The sequence below is a fragment of the Gymnoscopelus microlampas genome (genome assembly GCF_963454915.1).
Source record: "Gymnoscopelus microlampas genome assembly, chromosome: 17".
Classification (NCBI taxonomy): Eukaryota; Metazoa; Chordata; class Actinopteri; order Myctophiformes; family Myctophidae; genus Gymnoscopelus; species Gymnoscopelus microlampas.
The window spans coordinates 20276960-20301298 of record NC_139954.1 but is presented as its reverse complement, the minus strand read 5'-3'; the positions used below and the strand labels follow the sequence as shown (position 1 = coordinate 20301298).

At 42.2% G+C, this 24339-nt stretch overlaps 1 protein-coding gene across 1 annotated transcript in view; it reads left to right on the top strand.

Annotated features, from left to right (window-relative positions):
- The window catches only part of col4a1 (collagen, type IV, alpha 1), a 55900-nt gene that overhangs the window by 16795 nt on the left and 14766 nt on the right, over positions 1-24339 (top strand). Inside the window, exons 2-27 of the mRNA XM_084083943.1 lie at positions 6925-6984; positions 8951-9040; positions 10227-10271; positions 10852-10896; positions 12386-12448; positions 13175-13228; positions 13901-13927; positions 14059-14133; positions 14441-14503; positions 14662-14697; positions 15369-15407; positions 16205-16306; positions 16754-16789; positions 17450-17509; positions 17979-18014; positions 18099-18143; positions 18280-18312; positions 19159-19222; positions 19583-19618; positions 19832-19978; positions 20275-20358; positions 21231-21314; positions 21619-21689; positions 22746-22937; positions 23622-23790; positions 24195-24287. Coding sequence (XP_083940069.1) covers positions 6925-6984; positions 8951-9040; positions 10227-10271; positions 10852-10896; positions 12386-12448; positions 13175-13228; positions 13901-13927; positions 14059-14133; positions 14441-14503; positions 14662-14697; positions 15369-15407; positions 16205-16306; positions 16754-16789; positions 17450-17509; positions 17979-18014; positions 18099-18143; positions 18280-18312; positions 19159-19222; positions 19583-19618; positions 19832-19978; positions 20275-20358; positions 21231-21314; positions 21619-21689; positions 22746-22937; positions 23622-23790; positions 24195-24287 — 1849 coding nt within the window. The remainder of the gene's footprint in view (positions 1-6924; positions 6985-8950; positions 9041-10226; positions 10272-10851; positions 10897-12385; positions 12449-13174; positions 13229-13900; positions 13928-14058; positions 14134-14440; positions 14504-14661; positions 14698-15368; positions 15408-16204; positions 16307-16753; positions 16790-17449; positions 17510-17978; positions 18015-18098; positions 18144-18279; positions 18313-19158; positions 19223-19582; positions 19619-19831; positions 19979-20274; positions 20359-21230; positions 21315-21618; positions 21690-22745; positions 22938-23621; positions 23791-24194; positions 24288-24339) is intronic.

Sequence of the window (24339 nt, the reverse complement as noted above, 5' to 3'; positions counted from 1 at the left end):
GCCTGTCTATTAGATCAGCCAATACTACACCACAGTGCTAATCTCACTGTAATTGAGAACTGAGCAGGATGCCATTTGACAGTTTACAGCTGAGGCCAGTGTAGCGTTTGTGAGCTTTCCTGGAGACGTGGAGTTGATTGTAAAGAGTTACAGGACGCTGGATGACTCTCAACATGATTGTTGTTGGAGATAGGTTATGTTTTGGACTATACCCTCTTGTTCGTCAGTGGCTAAGAGTGAGTTTCACGCAATTGACGCAAGAACACAGATGTTTGCGGTCACGTTCACAGATACAGTCATTATTGATGCATCATATTTTCCACAGGGGTGTGACGTCAAAGCTAATCAGAAATCACTTAAAGCAATCAGAACAGCCAAGTCAAAAACATTCAAAGCCACCAACTGCTCAAAACACACAATCAAAGGTAAACACAAGACAGAGTTACACAACATTATGGTAAGCTAGTTTACTTTTCAGATTCCCTGTAGTGCAGGGGTCGGCAATAGGCGGCCCGCGGGCCGAAATTGGCCCCCCAGAAATAATATCTGGCCCGTGAGATAATTTTGAGAAAAAAAAATTTTTGAAAATTTTTTTTTTTTTTTTTTTAGAAAAATATTTTTTGATTTTGAACCCACTTTTGAAATCATGCACTCATAAACACGATGCATTTTAAAGGATTTATAACATTTTATAGCTAGATTAGAGGAAAATGGAGAAGAAAAAAAAAATCACCAGAAAAATCGCCTGTGCTGATATTTAAACCGGAAAAAATGTTGATTTATATTGGTCAAACAGAACCGAATTAGACCCAAATTAGACCCGAATTAGACCGAGTTAGACCCGAATTAGACCCGAAAAATTTTGCGCGCGCGTGCATGTTCGCGGGGAGGCCTGGCCCGCGATGGAATGTCTGGGAGTGATATTGGCCCTAGGCTTATCTCAATTGCCTACCCCTGCTGTAGTGAGTCTTGTGTTAAGGACAAGCAATCATGTAGCCATAATAGTTTGACATTTTCAATCCACTGCAGTAGAGTTAGCAAAAACAACCGAATGGGTCAGCCAGATAGGAGATGAAAACTAAAGGTTAGAGCGGCAGGCTTGTGAAATACAAAGGTCACTGGTTTGAATCCCTTGTTAAAATCTGGGGGAGGAAAGCAAATGAGATACACTCTCCCTAAACAATTACCACACAGGCACTCAGGCATGAAACGTCACTTCTAACAGCTCTGAGGTGTATGTGTGTTTAACTGTACGAGTGTGACAGTAGAAGCAGGCTGCCAAGCATGGGCGCTCGTCTCAAAACGTTACTGGATGAATAAAGTTAAAGACTAAACATCCACAACGCAGGATCAACAGACTGTGAAGCAAAGAACTGACGTTAGACCAGTTATCTGTAATGTTGCCCCTTGGTACAGTCCATATCAGTGTGGAAGGAAGGCTCCCCTTTGCTCATCCATAGCTGGGGGAGATAAAAGAGAGAGGAAGTGTGGTTGAGCCATGTTCCATGACAGCCAGGACAGGAACACTTATGTTTTAGTTTCTGCAGACAACAACAACAACAACACAACAGTCTTCTTCAGCATTTTTCACAGATTAAAAAAAGGTCAGATAAAGGCACTGTGCGTTACTCTCTCTCTCAGGAGCTCAGGGGGGAATATGAGGCCTGTTCAGAAGGAATGGGATCGGACTCAATCTGAATTACATAGAAATCTGTTTAAACCAAAAGTGATTTTATTGAGGTTTTATGCTAAAAACCTCATATCTTGTACCTTGAGTATAGGATTGTGTGTGTGTGTGTGTGTGTGTGTGTGTGTGTGTGTGTGTGTGTGTGTGTGTGTGTGTGTGTGTGTGTGTGTGTGTGTGTGTGTGTGTGTGTGTGTGTGTGTGTGTGTGTGTGTGAACGTGAACGTGAACGTGAACAGAGAGATGAGATCTTAGTATGGCAGAGAAGACTCCCACGCGCCAGCCTCAACTTTAGGTCACGCATCACGTCTCTCTCTAGGATACACCAGAGGGTTGTGGGATACGTCAGTATGGTGGGAGGCTACGGCAGGAATGTGGTGGGAATGCAATGGTATTCTGCAGGAGTGTTGCTGCCACGCTCCCTGGCTGTGATGTGACATTATCCAGATGTTACTGTGACCTTAAGTTTACATTAACATGGAGGGACGAGCAGGGTAAAAGCACTTAAGACTTTCTAAGAAAGTAACATCACAATGGTCCAAAATGTTCTGTCATTGTAGTGTTCCAGTGAGGTGTGTGAGTCTGCCCTCCTCTGGAGAAAATCAGTACTGCTGCTACTGTGTTCATGCGAGTTACTTGTATTGTATTGTTGGGTTGAGTTGAGTTGTACAAGGCTACAGGCTCTGCATATTTGCAAAACTGAACTGAATCTGTCCTATCTATTACACAAGGATATAAAAAAAACACAGTACACACAAGGATATAAAAAACACCACCATAAAGCATTATTGGTGCGCAACGTGATTGGGCATAATCTCTGTAACCAAAATAGCGATTCTGATTCACCCAGGCTTGCAAAAGTCAGATTTGTATTTGACCTCTCTACCTCAGGGTTACAAAGAGAAGAGCCCACTGATTGGGGACATCTGTTGTCAGGACAGCAGGGCAAAGGTGTTTGAAGATGCCTCTTCTCTCTGTGTTTGTGTAACTGTAAAATACCCCTTATGGAGTGTCAGTGTTAATAGGATGCGTAAATATATTTCTGGACCTTTTTAATTAGATCAGGCATGCAGCTATATTGCTGTGGTGACGGCAAGGTACTATACTCAAGTGACTGACAATGGAAACATTTAGCTTGGGAAAAAATGGAAAGGAATTGCTTTTTCTTGGATTAGAGGCCATAAGGGTCTAATTGATGGCCGGTGCTGAGCCTGGGACTTTATAACACAACAAATTAATGAGCCAGGGAATTAACACTGAGCACATTGTTAGAACAGGCCTTGGGCGGTGGGGACTATTGTATTCCCTTCCAGAACTGTTGCTCCCCAGATAAACCGGAAATACATCATTGGGTTTGATCTCATCAGTTCTCTGTCCAGCTGGTGCTTGTAATGTACACTGGCCACCTGCCTCCATGGATGTCTCCATTGATATAAAGATCCAATTATGCCACAATCCCATACTGTAATGTCTGCATTAATGCCACTCTGTCTGTCTGTCTGTCTGTCTGTCTGTCTGTCTGTCTGTCTGTCTGTCTGTCTGTCTGTCTGTCCCTTTCTCTCCTCTGGCCCAAACCTCTAATCTGGAGAGTAAACATTACTCATCATCTCTCCCCTGGGCTCACGTCAGCTCTGGACTTCTGAGAACCCAGACCTGTGTTGACGTAGGTCCAGTTTGATTGAGGAGTGTTGAAATATTAGGACTTTTGGGGAGAGCGTAGCTCCCACGTCCTACTAGCACATTCAAAGCCCCCAGGTATATCAACCCACATTATGAAACCCCGGGCTCTGCACGTGCTTCTGTTTACCACGTTACGAATGTTTGAGCTTATACTCTCTCTTTTTTTCATTTCCCTCCCTCTCCATCTCTCTTTAGCACCCTTCCGTTGGCATTACATGATTCTATCTTAGATGGAAAAACAAACATTCAAGACCTAGGCTGCCTTTCCAACACAAACTACCACAGTAAACAAATCCCAAACAGACTGAGCGGCACACGTGCATGCGCACGCACGCACGCACGCACGCACGCACGCACGCACGCACGCACGCACGCACGCACGCACGCAGAGAGAGATGCCGATGTACAGAGCTGCGTGCACCTCCCGGCAAAGGTACACAGTATACATCATGTCACTTATCAAACTTTGGAAACTTGACCGTCTCAAGACCCAGAGGCTTGAGAATTACATAAACACTCATCCAGAGACACGTGAGGCTCTCTGCTGCAGGTGTTTATTTGATCTGGTAAGAGAGCCTCCAGAGCTCCATGACTCACTCACCCCACCAGCCACTGTATATTCACGGCGGACAGTAACTATACACTCGCGGCTGCAGAGCCTCTGGATCAGCCTTACGCTAGGTTGTTTGCTCTGTGGAGAATCACGCCGTTTCAGGGGGAGAACACCTTCGCCCCTGCCAAACTCTAGCTCACGTTTGCTTCCTCTCCCCTTTCTTTACTCTCACTCTGTTGATTAGACACGCTTGCTCACGTTGCATGTTGAGGTTTCCACCGTTCATCGCATTGTGCAACGTGAAGCCTTTTGTGTGAACGTGTGAGCCCCCTTATCCACCTTTACGCCTACAGCGTGCAGAAAGACGGTTTACACATTTCCTTCCCGGTGTCATAACTGATAGTCACAATAGCCCCCATCATCCTATAGGCCCGGGGATCTGTGTGATAAGGCTTTTTTAAGATCCCTCTTTCTCCTGTGCCCAGATACTGAACCAGGCCCTAGTCCTCTGTATGGCAGTGTGAGTCATTATAGGGATGCATGTTTTGTGTGGATGTCAGTTTAGTCTTTGTGCCATCGTGCCCATCTGCTGTTTGGGTTAACACAGATGCTTAACAGACAGAGAAGGAAAACACATTTTGAGAAATCAAAGACACGGCCGTTCCTTTGATCTACTGCAGATTAGAGTGTTGTGGTGGTAGATCCAGTGATACACGTCACAGACAGGTAGAGGGTGACACACGCACGCACGCACGCACGCACGCACGCACGCACGCACGCACGCACGCACGCACGCACGCACGCACGCACGCACGCACGCACGCACGCACGCACGCACGCACCCACACACACACACACACACACACACACACACACACACACACACACACACACACACACACACACACACACACACACAATGCCCCTGCCTCAATGTACTTCAGCTTGAAGAAGATGCACTTTGGTCATGCGTGATAGTATGGACATTTTTGGTTCTTTGGTCATGCTGTGAACATGCTGGAATGTCAGCTCAGCCCAGTTGTGTCTTAGTAAGTACATGGAAGGAAATGGTTAGTTTTTGGAGTTGGGACGGGGCAGAGACAGACGTAGAGCAACAGGTGAATGAGGAAACATTTAACAGCTGTGATTTGCTTTGAGATATTTGAGTTTTGACCTTTATTTGCATTACCATGGACTAAGACCCTCAACGAGGAGGATGAAAAAAAGAATGTTAATTCAGTAACCAGCTCCATTGCTGTGAGCCAGGTTCGCTGTAATGAAAGACACATGCCGTTGGTTCTCAATATCCCCTTTTCGTGGTTGTTGTCATGATATACTAATCTGATTTGATCCAGGTGTTTAAGATTTCCTATGACACATTCAAAATTAAGTTTAAAGGGTTAAAAACCCACTAAAACATTCCACAGTAACCAGACGGTTGAATGAAGGAGAGGGTGTGAGAGAAGTTGAATCGACATGACGTAGCGGCCACACGTGCGTGTGTGTGTGTGTCTGTGGAGTGGAACAAGTGCACAGGGACAGGGTGGGGGCAGTCAGGTTCAGGGAATTGAGGGGGGGAAATCCTCGTTTCCCATGGATTCCCATAGTTTTGGAGACCACATATTGGTTTCGTTAGCCTGGGGTATGGCAGACAGGGGTGTGTGTGGGAGAGAAAGTAGGGAATGGGAAATGAGTTGTGTATAATAAGTGAGACATGCTGGTTGATGTATGGGATTTCAGCAGTACATGTGCACGCACAATTTCAGAAAGTTCTGAAAGAACCATGAGTGTTATTGATTAATGGTGAAAGGGTGGTTTTGTGTGTGTGTGTGTGTGTGTGTGTGTGTGTGTGTGTGTGTGTGTGTGTGTGTGTGTGTGTGTGTGTGTGTGTGTGTGTGTGTGTGTGTGTGTGTGTGTGTGTGTGTGTGTGCGTGTGTGTGTGTGTGCGTGTGTGTGTTTGTTTGCGTAGCTCCTCTCTGCCCATGCCTCCAGGGTCTCTAAGCCCTGACAAGCATTTGGCTTTAAGCCTTACACGTGAGTTGAGCAACAGCTGGCCAATGAAGGGAAGAATGGAGGAGAGAGCCAAGGCTGTTGCAAGACAATACTTAGACTCTGGCCTCTGGAGATGGCGGGATGAGAGAAGAGAAAAGAAGAAAAGAGGAGAGTAGAGGACTGAGTCCAGCTGTATACTGTAGATGTCGTGCTGCCTACCTAGTTTATACCTAATTAACACAAGGCTAATCAGTATCCTCATCATTTTGAGATACCCTGTATTACAGTTGCTCCAACATTGAAACAATATGAGGCTTTTCTCCAGTGTGTCTGTAATGGATATGGAGCATAGAAATGATGGCCTCCTACGCTGACGCCAGATTCTAAGTGCATGATAAAGTGTGGAAATCTGTTTAGAAATGCTGCATGTTGCATGCGTGTGGAATGGATCAGCAGGGACCCCAGGAGGTCATCCTGCCTTTGGCGCATCGAATGGTTCCCATACATAATTTCATCCCCTGGTGTCTTTTGCAGATACAGTGGGCTTTTAGTCTGTCAGTGTGTTATGTTATGATCCATCAGACAGGGTCAGGAGTCAGGACATGGACACGTTATAAAAGAAGGAAGACATGATGTGACACACGTCACCACTTGCCTATATATTCGCACTCCCACAGATGATGTGAGATAATGTCTGAAGTGTTTTATGTCCAAGTACAGTCATGCTTTATAACCTTTGTCAACTAAAACGTACACTGGCTCCATTCAGTGGATATACTGTAGTTCTGACTAAATGCTTTCTGTTTACCTCTATATTTATACTGAACATTATTGCTTCATTAAAGGAACTGCAACTTGACCTGTCTGTCTGTCTGTCTGTCTGTCTGTCTGTCTGTCTGTCTGTCTGTCTGTCTGTCTGTCTGTCTGTCTGTCTGTCTGTCTGTCTGTCTGTCTGTCTGTCTCTCTCTCTCTCTCTCTCTCTCTCTCTCTCTCTCTCTCTCTCTCTCTCTCTCAGGGGGGGGGATGCGGGGCTTCATGCGGAAAGTGTGACTGCAGCGGAGTTAAAGGAGGAAAGGTGAGAACTCAGATCCATCCTTATATCTTCCTATTCCCACCATTGATCATTCGTCCATGTTAATATCCAATACTATATACTAATACTAATCTACTCAGTCAGCCACAGTTGGGTGACATACCACATTTCTTTCCGTCTGGTGGCGCCGGTGGCCAGTGTGAGGCCCAGACCAGTGTCATGTCTGTATGCTAAGCAGGCGTGACGCTGCCTGGAATGTCCCGGCTAATGGAGCTAAGCTCGGTGGACGGAGCTCCGTCATGGAGCAGGGTTCAGGATGGGAATGAGGATCAGGCAGATTTACACTGTGTCCACATGCACAGCTGGTCTGAAGGCCTCGCTCCCACTGGATGCTATAAAGCTCTCTGACTCACAGACGTAGAGGCAGCAGAGTGAGCCGTCCAGCTTTGTGTACACCATCAATTCAATTCAATTCAATTCAATTCAATTCAATTCAATTCAATTCAATTCAATTCAATTCAATTCAATTCAATTCAATTCAATTCAATTCAATTCAATTCAATTCAATTCAATTCAATTCAATTCAATCCATTTCAATCCATTTTATTGTCATTGTAAAATAAACACGTACATATACATACGTAAATGAAAAGAAAATTGTGCAATGCGAGCAAGATCATTAATATATGTAATTAAAAGCTGCTAGCTGAACTAGCTGTTCACTGAACTGTGCACGGTTAGCTTTTTAGGGCCCATAACTTTGATTTGCTGTTGTGTTGAATGTGTCAATAGGTACAGTTTAGACATCAACTGTAAAGTAAATAAATATTGCTCAGCGGTACATGTATAAGCCATACTGTAGGCAATTGGTTCTTCAAATAACTAAACACTACAGTTATATACTGCAGCTCTTGCTGTACAGTATATTGTTGTCATACCAGTGCTTTGCTGCAGTCAGTGTAGTCTGGCCTTCAGTAGCCCACTCTTATGCCAAGCATTTGGCACTAGGGCCCTGGCCAAGCCACAGTGGTTTCAAAGCACTACTGAGTGTTGAGAGGTGTTGAAGACTCTATTAACAACTTAACTGAATTCCTCCACATCCTTCACTTCACTTCACTGATGACATCAACTGCCTTGGTAAGAGGGCAGCAGTGGCTCAGGAGGTAGAGTGGGCGCTTGGAAGCCGGAAGGTTCTAACCCTCTAGCTCCTCTTCCTGGAAGTGTCTTTGAGCAATTAACACTGAACCCCAAACTGCTCCTGGTGGTTGGCTCCTTTCTTGGTTGCCTTCATCATCAGTGTGTGTGTGTGTGTGTGTGTGTGTGTGTGTGTGTGTGAATGGATGAATGTAATGCATATTATAAAGCACTTTGGATAAAAAGACGCTATAGAACTGCACACCATTAACCACTTAAACTCTATATATAATGCTTAGTTTACCGGGGTCCCTCAGGTGTCTATACTTGGTTCCCTCCTTTTTTCCGTCTACACTCTCAATCTCCTCATCGAAAATAGCCAATCTGCAAGCTCACCGGCATGACGTATTGTGAGCTTGTAGATCTGTTACTGTATTTTCATGGAATGTTCACCCCGCAATAGGGATTCAAGGGTTCATGTTCATATTTCCCATGGTCAACAACGCAGTGTTGCCCATCGTTGCTCTGGGTAGTCTAGAAACACTGTGGTCAGGGAATGAAAATCATTCCTTCGTCCTCCACTAGATCCACTTATCATTCCCTCATCTTTGTGGTTAGTAGATCATTGGTCACTGGTCAGACAAAAAGCAGTCCATCAAGATGGCGATCATGCCCTCTAGTGGCACATAGATGTAATAACATGAGCATATCCATTAGTGAAGGCCATTTCTGCAAATCAAAAGATAAATCACTGCAGAGTACCATAGAAAAGTAAAAATGTCTTTGCTAGGAACGGTATTTCATAAATGTTTCAAAAATAATCACATTTTGATTGTACATTTAAATAACTTTTTTTTAATATATTTATTTTTAGGGTGATCGTGGGTTTCCTGGTATCCAAGGAAATATGGGATTCCCAGGGATGCAGGGAAATGAAGGACCTCCAGGGCCACTGGGCCCCAAGGTGAGTAACAGTAAAAGGATTATTAGGTGGCTTGAACTCTGAGGGCCCTTTGTAGACGATCTATGGTGTCAGGGTGCAGGGCACAGTTGCATCGGGAGAGTCACGTTATCTGGCCACAATGTGAGGCGCATGGCGCAAAGGGGTTATATTTAGACTCTGAATTAGTCATGGGTGTGTTTAGGGCATAACATAAATTAGACCTCTCCTCTCTGACATTAACAATTACACAATTTGATTGATTGATTGAATACTTTATTAAGAAGTTGTAAACTGTAGCTACAGCAAATACAATTACACAAGCAATGCTAGCAGGATAACACAAAAAAAGCCAAATCAAACCAAATCACCAAACTAATACATAATAAAATGCAACATGCTTGACACAGAATGACATAAAACATGTGTCTTTAGTGCATGGACTCCTCTCTAAACAAACACTGTAGAAGTAATTAGCAATTCCTTTGGAAGATAACAAAAGACACCCACCTCTTTCTAACACAGAAGCAAAAAGGGAAGAGGTGGAGGTGTTCGGAATTTTACAGACGGATGGGGCTTATTCTTAATGGAGCTCTGACCACTAATTTATCACTAATGCAATATGTCCCCTCCTCTTTCTTCCCTCACCTCTGGTTTCCAAAGATGCACAGAGATGTTCTCATTAGTCATTATTATTGACGACGCATTCTTATTAGTGATCTTCTTCTTAAAAGGACTGATGAAAAATTAAGTGTTTGAAATTGGTTTATCTGTTTCTAGTGTTGTGTTGAATTCAGATGGATTTGTGTTTGTAAGCAGTGTGTGCACATTGTGAACCCATATATATATATATATACTGTATGTTTGATTGAATTATTAGTCAAACAATGTAAACAGCACAGAGGTACAGTAAAACATTTACTGCGTAAACATTACAGCTGCAATGGATGAAAAATAGCAATGATAGCGCCATTTTGCACCGAGTGGAAGGTACTGTAGGGCTCTCTTTTAGGCACAATAATGCTGCAAAAAATAACAAGGCAATACAAACAGACACCCAATGATCACCAGCAAACATGATTGTTGTTGGCTACAGATGGACTTTTAAGTGATTTCATGTTGGCATTTTGATCTTGTCCAAAATTCTCAAGGAAAATATGAGCTTATTAAACACTAGAATTGAATAATAATACCGTCTGTATCTCTGTAGGGAGATCTAGGTGAGCACGGGACCCCTGGACTGAAAGGAACACGTGTAAGTATCTGACCCTGTCTGACCACACCAGCACAAACTAACGGACATATTTACTTCTGTCAGTACACCATGGCAAAAAAACGGGTCCACAAAACAGTTTTAAGGCCAGTTCACACCAATGCAACACCTTGCAACTGCCTTTGGGTATAATGGTATAATGGCACAATCAATGTAAAGCGCTTCGGATAGAAGCGCTATATAAATGCACCATTTACCATTTTACCATAATATAACATTCATATATTAAAAAGAAAATACCTTGAAAAATGTGTTTTCATTGTGATACTGATAAATAAGAACTTAAAAGTATACTACGTTGGTTCCATTGAACCAAACTGGAACACATTCGATTGAATGATTGATCATTAAAACAAACAATCTTAATCAAGTGGTCAGTTTGGTGGGCCCTGATCCAGAAAGGGTTTGGAACCACTGACCTACTGTAGGTTTTATTGCCCATGTCTCACTAGTCATTTTGGCGTCATTGTCTTTGGTGTGACACCTGTTTCAAGGATGATGCTCTTATTTCAGTGTGTTGTCATGGCACAGTAATGCAATATGTGTTTTTGATGTGCTATAGGGACCTCCAGGCTTGCCAGGCTTCCCAGGGAATCCAGGACTACCGGTAGGTTACGATACGATACGATACGATAATACTTTATTGTCAGTTCACACTGAAATTTGTCTTGCGACCCAGCAGCCATGTATGCAACAATAAACAGTTCACACATTTGACATGACACAAGAAAAACAAAACACAATACAAAATACATACATAAAGACATACAAAGACAAGAGCAATGTCCACCTCTCAGCCTACCCTTGGCCTATAAATCCTGATTGAGCCTCAGTGTCGTCTGATGGACAAAGGACCTCTTCAGTTTGACCTTATTGTATGTAGGAACACCGTATCTCCTTCCTGAAGGCAGCAACCTATATTCTCCATACAAAGCATGGCTAGTGTTTGAAGTGATATTCCTTGCCAACCTTATCATACTATCATTATACGTAGTTGTATAGAGCCTCTGAAGTGGCTGTCCAACAATCTTTGAACAAATGTTCAGTTGCTGCAGCAGTTGTGACTTTAAGGCTACAGACAGACATCCATACCAGGTGGTACTACAGTACTGAAGAACACTCATTATAACAGAAGTGAAAAACAAAAGAAGAATCTGTCTACTAGCACCAAAAGATCTCAAACGGCGAAGGAAATAGACTCTTTGCTTTGTCTTCTTACCCACTGATTCAATCTGTTCTTTCCATGACAGAAGGTGGTCAATTACTACTCCTAGGTATATATACGAACATACCTGGTTGATCTGTTCACTATGAATAGTTATGGGGGATCTGTGTATCTCTAGTGGGGCACCAAAAACAATCTCCTCTGTCTTTTTTGTGTTAATGATAAGAGCGTTGTTATCGCTCCACTCCACCACCTTATTTACTCTGTGTTGGTGCAGTCCAGGATCACTGGAACTATCCAAAAGGGAAATCAAAACTGTATCGTCAGAGTACTTTAGAATGTATTGGTCTGTTTTGTCAGTGCGACATTCAGACAGACATTCCTCAGTACGACAGCTGTCAGTATAAAGGGTGAAAAGTACAGCTGAGCTTACGCAACCCTGGGGAGCACCAACATTAGTAGTTAATGCTGCGGAGAGGGTTTTGTTCACTTTCACCCTCTGTACTCTGTTAGTAAGGAAGGAAGCATACCAGTGAATTAAGTATGGATTCAGTTGCAACTGCACCATCTTTGACACCAGAATATCAGACTGTATTGTATTGAAAGCTGAAGAGAAGTCTAAGAACAGCACCCTTGCATAATTCTTATTAGACTTATCTAGGTGTTTTGTAATGAAGTGGACCAGTGTGAAGAGGTTGTGCGCAGCGTTCATTTAATCCAGAAAGTGTAAACTTCCAGGTTTAAATTAACACTCAGGATTATGCTGTGTTTTCTGCCCCTAAATCTCTCATCCTGCTACAATTAAGGCTGAAATGTCGTCCTCATAATTAGTGAGTGTGTGTGTGTGTGTGTGTGTGTGTGTGTGTGTGTGTGTGTGTGTGTGTGTGTGTGTGTGTGTGTGTGTGTGTGTGTTCTCCTCTCTTTCTCAAAGGGTATCAATGGAAATGATGGCCCTCCGGGTGCATCCGGTATCCCAGGATGCAACGGGACAAAAGTAAGCAGATTTGCCATACTTGTGCCGTTAGTATGAAGTGGATCCCACCAACCCAGTGTTAAGCCTGTCCACTCCTGTCCACTCCTTTCACCCTTGATTCATGACCTGACGCCTGTTAACCATTTAAACCCCAGCATTCCTATTGTTGGGGAAACATTCGCCAGAAACAGCAGATATACAAGCTCACGGCGCATCGCAACACGATCCGTTGTGAGCTTGTAGATCGGCTATTTTTGGTGAAGAGATTTTTTTTTGACAAAAGCACAAAAAAGCAGTTGCAACATCAGTTCTGTTTCACTATAGATTATTCCACAATCTCTGAATGCTACAGTATATAAAGTCTGGAACTACACCTCCTGAAATCCGAGGACGGAAGCTGTCATCTGTTTGTCATTTCCGTTCACAAAAATATATTTGTAAATATCTTTACATTTTATTTTCGAATTTCCATTTCTGATAAGCAGCAAGCTATATATGCTTCGATTGTTTTGATTTATATTAAGGACAGATTTGCGCGACTGTAAAGATGAAACGGAAGCGGGGAGGAGGCGTCACATTCCCTTTATCCTCTGATCAATTTCAGAGCTTCCGTGCCCGTGTATGACGGAAGCATTTGAAAATTATGGGAGGCAACAGTTTGGCTCACGAGACAACTATAGACTAGATGGTTTAAGTTGTTAACCCTTTCTCAGTCCTTCCATACTGACACTGTTCTCTGTGCTCCAGGGAGAAAGAGGCCGGGACGGTGGTCCTGGTTTCCCAGGCCTACAGGGACCTCCTGTAAGTCATCATATTACCACCCTCACCTTCACCAACCACAAACCAACTGTACACTGAAATACATTTCACAAGACTGATAGTGATTCTCTAGACAGAGCGCTTCTCATATTTTCAATTCAATTCAAACTTTATTCAAGACACACACAGGGGGGTCCATAGTCATTCATAGACATTCAAAGTAACTAAGTACATTTACTCACTTTTTGATACTAATACTACTAATTTGATCAGAATCGGCTTTATTGTCACATCACAGGTTTACAGAAGTAAAAAAGTGGGTGAAATTAGTTTTCGTGCATAGTTCCCATCGTATCGTTATTTCCATTGAAAAAAGAAAGGAAAGAAGAAGGGGGGGGGGGCAAGGGGGAAAGGAGATACACTACATCTCAGAGGCAAATATTGTACTTTTTACTCAACTACAATTATTTGACAGTTTCAGTCAGTAGTTACATTGCAGATTTTGATTATTATGATATGCATTAATATACATGAATTACCTAAGCTCTAGGTATACAATTGTTTTATTGAAGTAAAAATACAATACTATACTATAGAATACAATACTTTTGAGTATTTCTACATTGTGGTATTGCTACTTTTACTTAAGTAAAAACAAATCGGAGTACTTCATAGTCTATGCTCCTGTGCTGACCGTTATCTTCTCTCCACAAGGGTATACCCGGAATCCATGGAATGAAGGTTAGTTGGAAGTCACAATGCTCTAAAATCTCCCCAAATAATATATGTGTTATCTTGTCTTATATATATTAGATTAATTCAGCATGTCTTACCAATTGTTTTCATGGTCTGTTTGCTTCTGTGTCTTTTAGGGCGACCCTGGTGGTGTCATGGGAATCATTCCTATGAAAGGAGACAGAGGATTGCCCGGCACACCAGGATTACCGGTACGTGTGTGCGTGTGCGTGTGTGTGTGTGTGTGTGTGTGTGTGTGTGTGTGTGTGTGTGTGTGTGTGTGTGTGTGTGTGTGTGTGTGTGTGTGTGTGTGTGTGTGTGTGTGTGTGTGTGTGTGTGCGTGCGTGCGTGCGTGCGTGCGTGCGTGCGTGCGTGCGTGCGTGCGTGCGTGCGTGCGTGCGTGTGTGCGTATGTGTACGTGCGCGCGTGTGTGCTAGGACTATATACAGTACTGAGCATTCCTTGAATTAATTCCTGTGTTATCAAAGTCCTTACCGCTCTACACATGTCTCTCCTCAGGGACCAAGTGGACCAACTGGACCCATTGGTCCTCCAGGACTACGTGGTTATGAAGGACCACCAGTGAGTTATCATTACTCTGATCTGATCTGGTCTGCTAATTAATGAAAACAAAAGCCATTGTTTTCGGTAGTTTGCATGAATTATGTTATTGCTGAGGTTTATTAGCTAGATTCAATGTATTCAATGTATTTAACTCACCAGTGAGTTGTACTCCACAGGGTCAAACTGGACCCCCTGGACCTCAAGGAGAGAAGGTAAGACGTCGATACTGAGAAAAATGACCTTAGTAGTTCACATGTTTTCAAAGTGGGAGCTGTGGCCCCCAGGGGAGCCACCAGGTGGCGCCAGTGGGGTGGGGAGGGGGGGAGGGGGGGGGGGGGGGGGGTGCGCACTTGGAAAGGAGAGGAACATAAAATAAAAAGAAAGAAAATCATAAATATATATCTAAACAATGTAATTTCAATTCAAAATACATGTATAACTGTGCCATGCACTTTAAGCCCCTCCTGGCATTGTACTTTTGTTATGACATTATCGTCAAAATCTTCAAACATTTTCGAAAACTTTCATAAATAGTGAAAATAAAATAGACAATCTTTAAGCTCACAACGCATGGCAATGTGTTATGAGCTTGTAGATCAGCAATTGTTTGCTATTGTGGAAAATCTTTTAAAGTGAAAGTGAAAATGGTTGAGTCTGTCCTGGGTTAACAATTATCAGCTGAAATAAACTGCTTAATATTGAAATAAACAGCATGACGCATTTATCTTTCCCTTTCTTTTTAAATACATTTCACCATAGGTGGGCCAGAGGCTATGGCTATTTGGGAGTCCTTGACATGTAAAACTTTGAGAACCCCTGTTAAAGTCTAATTCATACTATAATGCTGTAAACACCAAGATGTTTTGCTTCCCTGTCCTTGTAGGGTGACCGTCTGGCCTTCCAAGATGCAAAAGGAGAGAAGGTGAGAGCCTCAAACACTCAGCATACTGTATTTCAGAGCAAAAACAAACAAACTAGGTATACACAACATTGACAAGATGAAAAACTGAAGAAACGTTTTTATATAACAACAGATATTATGTGGGTAAGTTCATTTATATTGTATGTGCCTAACCAGAATGCCTAATTTAGGTAAAGAATATCTTTATTTTGCAATAGAAATACCGATTCCATAACAATTTTCTCCCGTTTTCTTGTATTTATCTTTTCTTTGCTGTTCGTTTGCGGATTATTATGACATCAGTGCTTCAAAAACACTTAGAACCCTCTCATGCTATTTTTAAAAACAAAATGTAATTGCCTAATTTATGCTCACTCGTCGAAAATAAATCTCATGAGTCATGACGCGTGGTGATCTTGTAGGTCTGCTATGTACGAAGTATGAATTGGACTTTAACCCATTAAGACCGGGAAAGCATCTGTTTCATTTTAGATTTCTTTGGCTATTAAGAAAATATTAAATCTACTAGCTCATAGTGTGGCACAGAGTGCCGTGCTATGAGCTTGTAGATCTGCTATTTTTGAAAAATCTTGAACATTTGTGCAAATCTTTGAATACATATATTTTTTGAAACAAAGTTTTTAACTCTAATCTTTGCTTCTGGAGGTCCCTGGAACATAATGTTTTACAAATGCTTGCTTTAAAAAAATATACGTTCAAAGATTTGCAAAAAAAAGAGTTTTCAAAAAACAGGGTTAATATGCTTGTTAATATGCTTGTTTGCTTTATTTGAATGGCGGTCCTCTCTCTTCTCAAAGGGTGACAGAGGAGTCCGGGGCCCACCTGGTCCTCCTGGGAGCCGTGACCGGGAGGTGGAAGGACCGCCATACAAGGACATCATATACTCTCCTGGACCAAAGGTACTGAAGTGTTCAACCACCAGCCTGTTGATGATAGATTTTGTAATTCATCACTTCATCCTTCTTGGATTTAGTGGTGGACAGTATACCTTTACTCAAGCACTGTACTAAATTACAATTTTGAGGTACTTCACTTAAGTATTTCCATTTTTCAATACTTTTTTATACGTCTACCTCACTACTAAATGTATCTTGTTTGTTTTGAAACAACATAATTACATTTCAACTGGCATGCAATGAAGACTTCAAACATTTGCTGCATTTCTGATATCTCATTATGCTCCTGGATAGACGCATTAATAATTCTTTGTACGATATGTTTCGTTTCTAAGTGGTCGTGGTGCTATTATGGTTCACACATTGTCCACAGGCTGAGAAAAAATCATCCCTCTTTTCCTTAAATTGTGTATTTAAAATGATGTAATTAATTTTGTATTTTCTTTACAGGGAGACCCAGGAAACGATGGAGCAAAAGGAGAAAAAGTACGTATTTAGTTTAGTAATCTATTGAAGTTTTTGGAAATTACAAAATGTTCTTACATGCCACCAGTGGTGTAAAGAAGTTAAGTACATTTACCCAAGTACTGTACTTAAGTACAATTTTGAGGTATTTTTACTTTAGTGGAGTATTTCCAATTTTACTTCTACTCCACTAGGCTCCTACATCTCTGAGGAAAATATTGCACTTTTACTCCGCTACAATTATTTGAAACCTTTAGTTACTAGTTACTTTGTAGATTTTGATTATTATTACAAAACACACTAACCACTTCAGCCCTATATATATTTCGGCCATTTGAAAATAGCCGATCTACAAGCTCACAATGCGTCACAATGCGTCTCAATGCGTCGTGTTCTGAGCTTGTAGATCTGCTATTTTCAAAAGATGTTTATACATTTGAAAGCTTGTGAGATGGGACATTCTGCTGAGTGGCTACTTTCTACATTTGTTACTTTAAGTATATTTTGATGCCAATACTTTTGTACTTTTACTCAAATATTTTTTTTATGCAGAACTTGTACTTGTAACAGGTTATTTCTGCGATAGAGTATTGATACCTTTACTCAAGTATAAAAATGCGAGTACTTTTTCCACCTCTACTGTACATGCCACAGTGTCTGAGTGCCTGGTTTTCCTTGCAGGGGCTTTGCATCGCGCATCTCAATGGTGTTAAAGGTGACCCAGGCCCCCCCGGACCAAGAGTGAGTGGCATGGGTTCATCCTTATTGGTCTTGTGATATTGGAAATTGCAAAAGGGTGTTTGGACTTACAATATATAGGAGTGGTTCTCAACCTTTTCAGGCCACGACTGCCTCTTTCTTATATTATTTGATCATTCAGCCAATGTTTTACCAGTTTTTTTATAGTATAGTTTGTTGATTACTTTAGATGTATTTTCCTCGAAATTTTACAAAGGTCTTAAAAGTCCTTAACTGTCATCTGGGATGACCCACCCAAAATCATGTGGTTGACCCTGTTATATAGGAGTGCTAAATGATTTGTTTTGAAGCCCCACTCCAATGCTTATTTGGACAAATTAATTTGATATTTTTTTATATATCAAATGAAATATGGGCAAATATTTATATATACAAGTTTGAGCATACTGGTGAAATTAAATATAATATAATTATTATTAGATATAATTATATATTGTTTCACTGATTTCAGGGCAAAGCTGGCAAGGACGGAGATGATGGGCTGAAGGTAATTATGATACATTGTATCTGTCATGTGATGTTACACCACTGAGTGTGTACACCCCTCACTCTGATGTACCTATTCTTTCAGGGAGAAATAGGCTTCTCTGGAGCTTCAGGATACATCGGGCTGCCGGTAACTACTGTTAATTCACTAAAGAAATATCAACATTATGCCTGGTTGTATCTTATCTTGATTATACTTTAGTTTGAAATGTCTTGTTGGCGTTAACATCAGTGCTTGAGAGGTTGATCTCCCCATTTCATTTCAGGGTGAAAAAGGAGACGCAGGACCACCAGGATACGTGAGTAGTCTTTCATGAATTCTGTCTGTCTGTCTGTCTGTCTGTCTGTCTGTCTGTGTGTCTGTGTCATCATCTCTTGCCTTAATTGTTCCTTCCTTCTTTTTTTTAAAGAAAGTACCCCTCTGGTTTTTGAAATAGAGCTTACACTTCAGTACCTCAGTACCTGAACTTAGGCAGCAATTCTAGAGAGTACCACCAGATGGCACTATATTTCTGTTCAGCACAAATACCCAGTTAAGGGAGATAAGAGGAACATGACAAGTAGTTGTGGACTTAAAGGGTTATTTCACACTTTCACTTTTTGCATTCCTTTAAGCATCTACTTGGGCTTTTGTGAACACCCCAGACAGTTTTTAAGTTGCTTGATTCAGTATTTATACATTTAATATTAATTTTATCAGACACGCCCCCTTCCTATACAAATCATTCCTATCAAATATCTAAATACTGAATCAAGCAAATTAAAAACTGTCTGGGGTGCTCACAAAAGCCTGAGTAGATGTAAAATTAAGCCAAACATGTTTGATGAAATATCCCTTTAACTGCAGTCTACAGAGATAATTTCATAGTCTTGATTTTGAAATAGAATTAGAATTTACACTTTTTCTTTGGCAGACATGTGTTGAGTGCAGACAAATTTGTAGTGCTTAAAGATACACTGTAAAAAGGGCAATTTATCAAGCCTGATTTATGCTTAATTGTCCTATTCTACAATCTACAAGCTCCGAAGTGATGTGTGAACTTGTAGATCTGCTATTTTCGCCGGGTGTTTGCCCCACAATAGGGACATGTGGTTAAATGAACAGAGGCTTGGCATAATATTTCCTTTCATCTCTGTGATTTTAGGGTGATGGTGGCACACCTGGGCCCCCCGGACCTCCCGGTCTCACAGGGTTACAAGGAGAGAGAGGTATAGTAAGGCCTGTGCGGGATGCAAATCATTATAGCATTCATGGGATCAATATTACTGTGGGACTACAAGACAGGGTCCGATAAACTTTATCGGACCCTGTCTTGTTGTGTAGTCCCATCCACAGTATTGGATGAAGGCATGGCTTCCCCCTGTATCTCTAACGTCATGTTGGTGTCGGCCAAAGATGGGGGGATGGCAGGATGGTCGATCTGAGATCTGAGATCCTTCACAAAATGTGAAAAAAATATTTACACACAGAATGTTTTTGTTACGCATCATACCCTGTGTAAATTAATTTCTATCTATGTTCTAGATCATTATTTTACATGGTATTCCTGTCTTTCTCTTCTACAACAGGTTATCCTGGTCGTCAAGGTGATGCAGGCCCACCAGGTAAAACAAATTAAACTTTTATTTTAGGAACTATTGTTATGTGTGTGTTTTTTTTTTTCATTTGTTATGTGTGTTTTTTTTTGGTTTGTTTGTTTTTTCAATGACTGCAACCAACATTAATTGTATGCCTCGAGGCTGCCCAAATGAAATGGCCTCTAAGCGTGAAACACGCACAGAGAACAGAAATGGACAGTGTTTTCCTGTGTCTTCAAGGCAAGCACGTTGAAGGCCCTCGCGGAGAGCCAGGTCAGAAGGGAAATGTGGGTCACAAGGGTGACAGGGGTCTGGATGGAGAGTCACTAGCTGGACCTCCAGGACAACATGGGCAAACTGGACCCCCTGGGCCCCCAGGAACCGCAGGTACACCTCCTCACTGACCATAATTCACATGGTAGCCATTTTGCTCTTACATCGTACTCTCTCGACAGAATAGTCTCCCTAGTATTTTAGAGAAAAATGGCCAGCACTATGACTATGCCAGTCATTTTGCCAAATTGTTTGATCATAGTTTATTTAAAAATGTATGGAAATATAAACGTTGTGTGTGTGTGTGTGTGTGTGTGTGTGTGTGTGTGTGTGTGTGTGTGTGTGTGTGTGTGTGTTTGTGTGCGCGCGTGTGTGCGCGCGTGCGTGCGTTGTGTGACACCTCCACACAGTTGCGCCTGCCCTATGTAACATTGCGAAAGGAGCAACCGGACCCCCAGGGTCTCAAGGATTACGAGGGGAGTTGGGACAAAAAGGTAAGCGTGGACGGTCTTATGGATCAATAATCTTACTGATCAAAAGGAGTTTTACATGACTTAATGCAATGTGATGATGCGATGTGATAACTCCGTGCTGCGATTCTCAACCTCTTTAACTTTAAGGACCCCCAGTTTAAACAGATAGGACCCTTACCCCAGGAAGGGTGCATTTGGTTCCATTTGTACACACTCAAAATTACAGACCCGTAAGTGTCCATTTGGACCCATGGTGGTCCTCGGGCATGACATTGAGAATCAGTGATTTAATGCACGACAATTCTTTCTTCTCTCGTGATGTATCTTGATGATTATAGTGCGCCTTGTCTGACTAAAAACATAAGAGTTGGCTTATAAACACAGCCCATGGCAAACTACAGTTGAAATGCATATCGTCGCTGTAGGGCAGAAACCTTGCATGTCCAAAAGTATTACTTTTCCGGAAATGGAAAAAAGAACCTGTCTTCCAATGGATCCAATGTAGTTACTATTTAGTCTCAAGCTCTTGTTAATACCTTACAATGGTTCAATATTCATAAGACTTAACCACTTTCACGTCTAAAATAGCCGATTTATAAGCTCACAACGAGTCAGAGCTTGTAGATCGACTATTTCCACTATTTTATAACAAATATTGAGTATAAAATATTGAATGTGGCGTATTACATTATTTATTTTGATTATTGGTATCGGCCATTTGTTTGTGTATTTAAGTTCTTGTCACATCTGACCCCGTGCAACTTTTGTTTACAAGGCCTAAAAGCCACACAATTAAATTGTTAATCGCAATTATTTGTATGACAATTAATCCGTCAAGTAAATCTCATTATCGTGACAGTCCTAATTTACGTGTTTTCTGCCCTTCCCAAAAGGTGACCAAGGAGACACCTGTGTTCAGTGTGAAGTCTTAGCTGGCGCTGGACAACCTGGCCCCGCAGGCTCCAAAGGACAGCAAGGTGAGCGAGGCTAGGATATAGAGTACACCCAGAGAGATAAATAACACACTCACATGTACTCTGTGTGTCATAGAAGTCTTTGGTCTGGATGAAGCCAAAAAGCTTAACCACTTAATCCCCATATGGGTAACCAGAATCCCTCAGGGCTCAATACTAGTGTCTTTGCTGTTTTCTGTTATTGTGGGGAAAGCTTTTGCTGAAAATAGCCGATCGACAAGCTCACAATGCAACGCATGATACGTGCTGTATATTCATGTCTGCTACAATGAGTACTTTAAGACCTTGGTTCCTTGGTCCCTGGCAGGTTTTCCTGGACCGGCGGGCAGGAAAGGAGAAAAGGGTCCCGCTGGCCCCGGTGGAACTTCGGGAAGAGATGTAAGTAGGATCCCTGTGGTCTCTAAATACTCCTGTGAAGGATCCATTTTCACAGAAAGATGTCACAACCTGTCCTACATGCCAACTTACAGGCTCATTGCATTTCCACAAACGCAATAGATAGGGCATAGCAGTGGCGGTCATTTTGTGGTTCCACAGGTATTATTTTAAGCCTGGAACCAAGCCACCCAGGCTCCTGGTGAATCATAACTATAAAACATTTGATCCTGTGTTATAATTATATTATATACTATATTTAATAAATACCCATTTTTTCTGCGGTTTTCAAATTAGTTTTGACACACAATCAAATGTTTTATGGTCATGATTCACCAGGAGCCTGGATGGCCTGGTTCCATGCTTAAAATAATTTATATAAATATTTCCGGAAATCTCTATAGCTGAATTCCATTCCCCAAAGCTCGGTCACTCGCTCACTCTCCTCGCTTCCTCCACTCACGCCTAAGCCACGCCCCTGCGAGGAGCCGAGGATTATTTGCGAGGACGGAGTGGTCGAGCGGTTGCCCTCAAAGGATCGGAAAGGAAGCCGGCCGGTGTTTTCGGCATGGTTTCGGGTTTCAAGCGTTGTTTGTGTGGCCACATGTGGAGGAGGACCATGTACAGTATACGTCACGGGAGAAGGGGAAAAAAATAAAAAAAACGTGTACACGTGATGCGGAAGTCTGCCACGGAGGAGCTGTGGAGAGCGGTCGAGCGTACACTTGATGTACACTCGCTCAATGCGGAAGTGGAGAGTCTCCTCGCCTCCTCCACTCGACTCCACTCGCCTCCTCCAAGAAGCACATGAACAATTGGACCCCGACTACTTCCGGTTCGAAGTCGGAGTGACCGAGTGGGAGTGAGCGAGTGGCCGAGATTTTCGGTATTGGAATTTGGCTTAAGGGAACAATTAATGGTATTTCTATCTGTGGAACCACAAAATGGCCGACACGGCTATGACTTTTAGAATTACATTTATGTATTACGTTATGTAGGCTGTACTACAGAATGTCTACCACAACCTCTCTACTAGTTGTTCTTTCTACTTGTCTGCAGGGTGTTTCAGGCAATCCTGGCTTGATAGGAGCGCCTGGTGCGGTTGGTGAACCTGGGGATGTCTTTGTAGCTCCTGGGCTGAAAGGTGATAGAGGTCTGCCTGGTGTGGATGGTTCACCGGGGCTGCCAGGTGTGGATGGATTTCCAGGAAAAGAAGGGCTCTCAGGTCTACCGGGGCCCAAGGGAGAGCCTGTAAGTGGAGTATTAGGGGTTCATTTTATTGATATTGTTTTTTTCATATGCTGTAAAATGTTTTATTTTGCTCTTTTTGCACAAGCAATGAAGAAGCAAAGCAACAAGAAAGCAAATTGAACAAAAGCAATACACAAGTCATGCAATGTACACACAATGCAAAAAAACAAATTCACAGTTGACGAGTCAATACAAAACAGAGGAAGGGGGGTGTTGTACAGTGTATCCTGCCAGGTGTGGTCACTCCCTTCTACATCCTTACAAGAAAGGGACAGGTCACAATATTCACAATTAGGCCTACAACAGTGTTATATTATCTTGACATTGATTGGTTCTGTATTATATCATTAAATAGCTTGGTCAGGAGTGGAATAATTTCAAATATACATATATATATATATATGATAGTCACACACACTCGAAGTTGGAAAGAAGATGCCTTCAAGGAACACTTATAGGTTTGTCTTTGTGGGGCACAAAGAATTTGATATAGTTTAGAGTTACAGTACACTGTACAGTTTACAGTTTTTAAGTTAAATTAGCACTCTGGATGTTGCCATACATCTCTTGTTAGATACTTTATTTTTACCAAGATAAAATTGGAATATAACAGCATTGGAAAGCTAGAAGTGGACACATGGACTGTAGAAAGACACACTGACTGCTCTTTAATCTTGCTTGCAGGCCAGAGAAGGCATCAAGGGTGACCGCGGTCTGGATGGCGAGCCGGGTCTCACTGGGCCCCCAGGAGAGAGAGGCCCCCCTGGGGTGCCAGGATTTGGTCGGCCAGGTGAGCCTGGAGATAAGGGCGGTTCTGGGAATCCAGGAACTCCGGGAATCCCTGGCCGAGCAGGTAAGCATGCATTACACTCGCACGCACGCACGCACACGCACACACACACACACACACACACACACACACACACACACACACACACACACACACACACACACACACACACACACACACACACACACACACACACACACACACACACACACACACACTCATTCAAATTTAGATTTCTTTGGCTATTCAAAAACAGCAGATATACAAGCTCGTATATACAAACATTTTCAACTCAAATCTTTGCTTCTAGGGGGTCCCTGGAACAAAATATTTTCAGATGGGGGGTCCTTCACATTAAACATTTTGAGAACCACTGATATAGAAATTGATATTGACAATTGTAGAATCGGAACCTCAGGTCTTAATGGGTTAATGTATCTATGCAACGTATTCTTTACCTCTCAAAGGCGTAAAAGGTGAGCGAGGTAAAGTTGTGAGCATGCCTGGGCCTCACGGTGTACCTGGACTACGAGGAGAAACTGGCTTACCTGGACTTCAAGGTGGGCTTCAGCATACTTGTTCCATTATCAACTATGTTTCATCCAATATTTC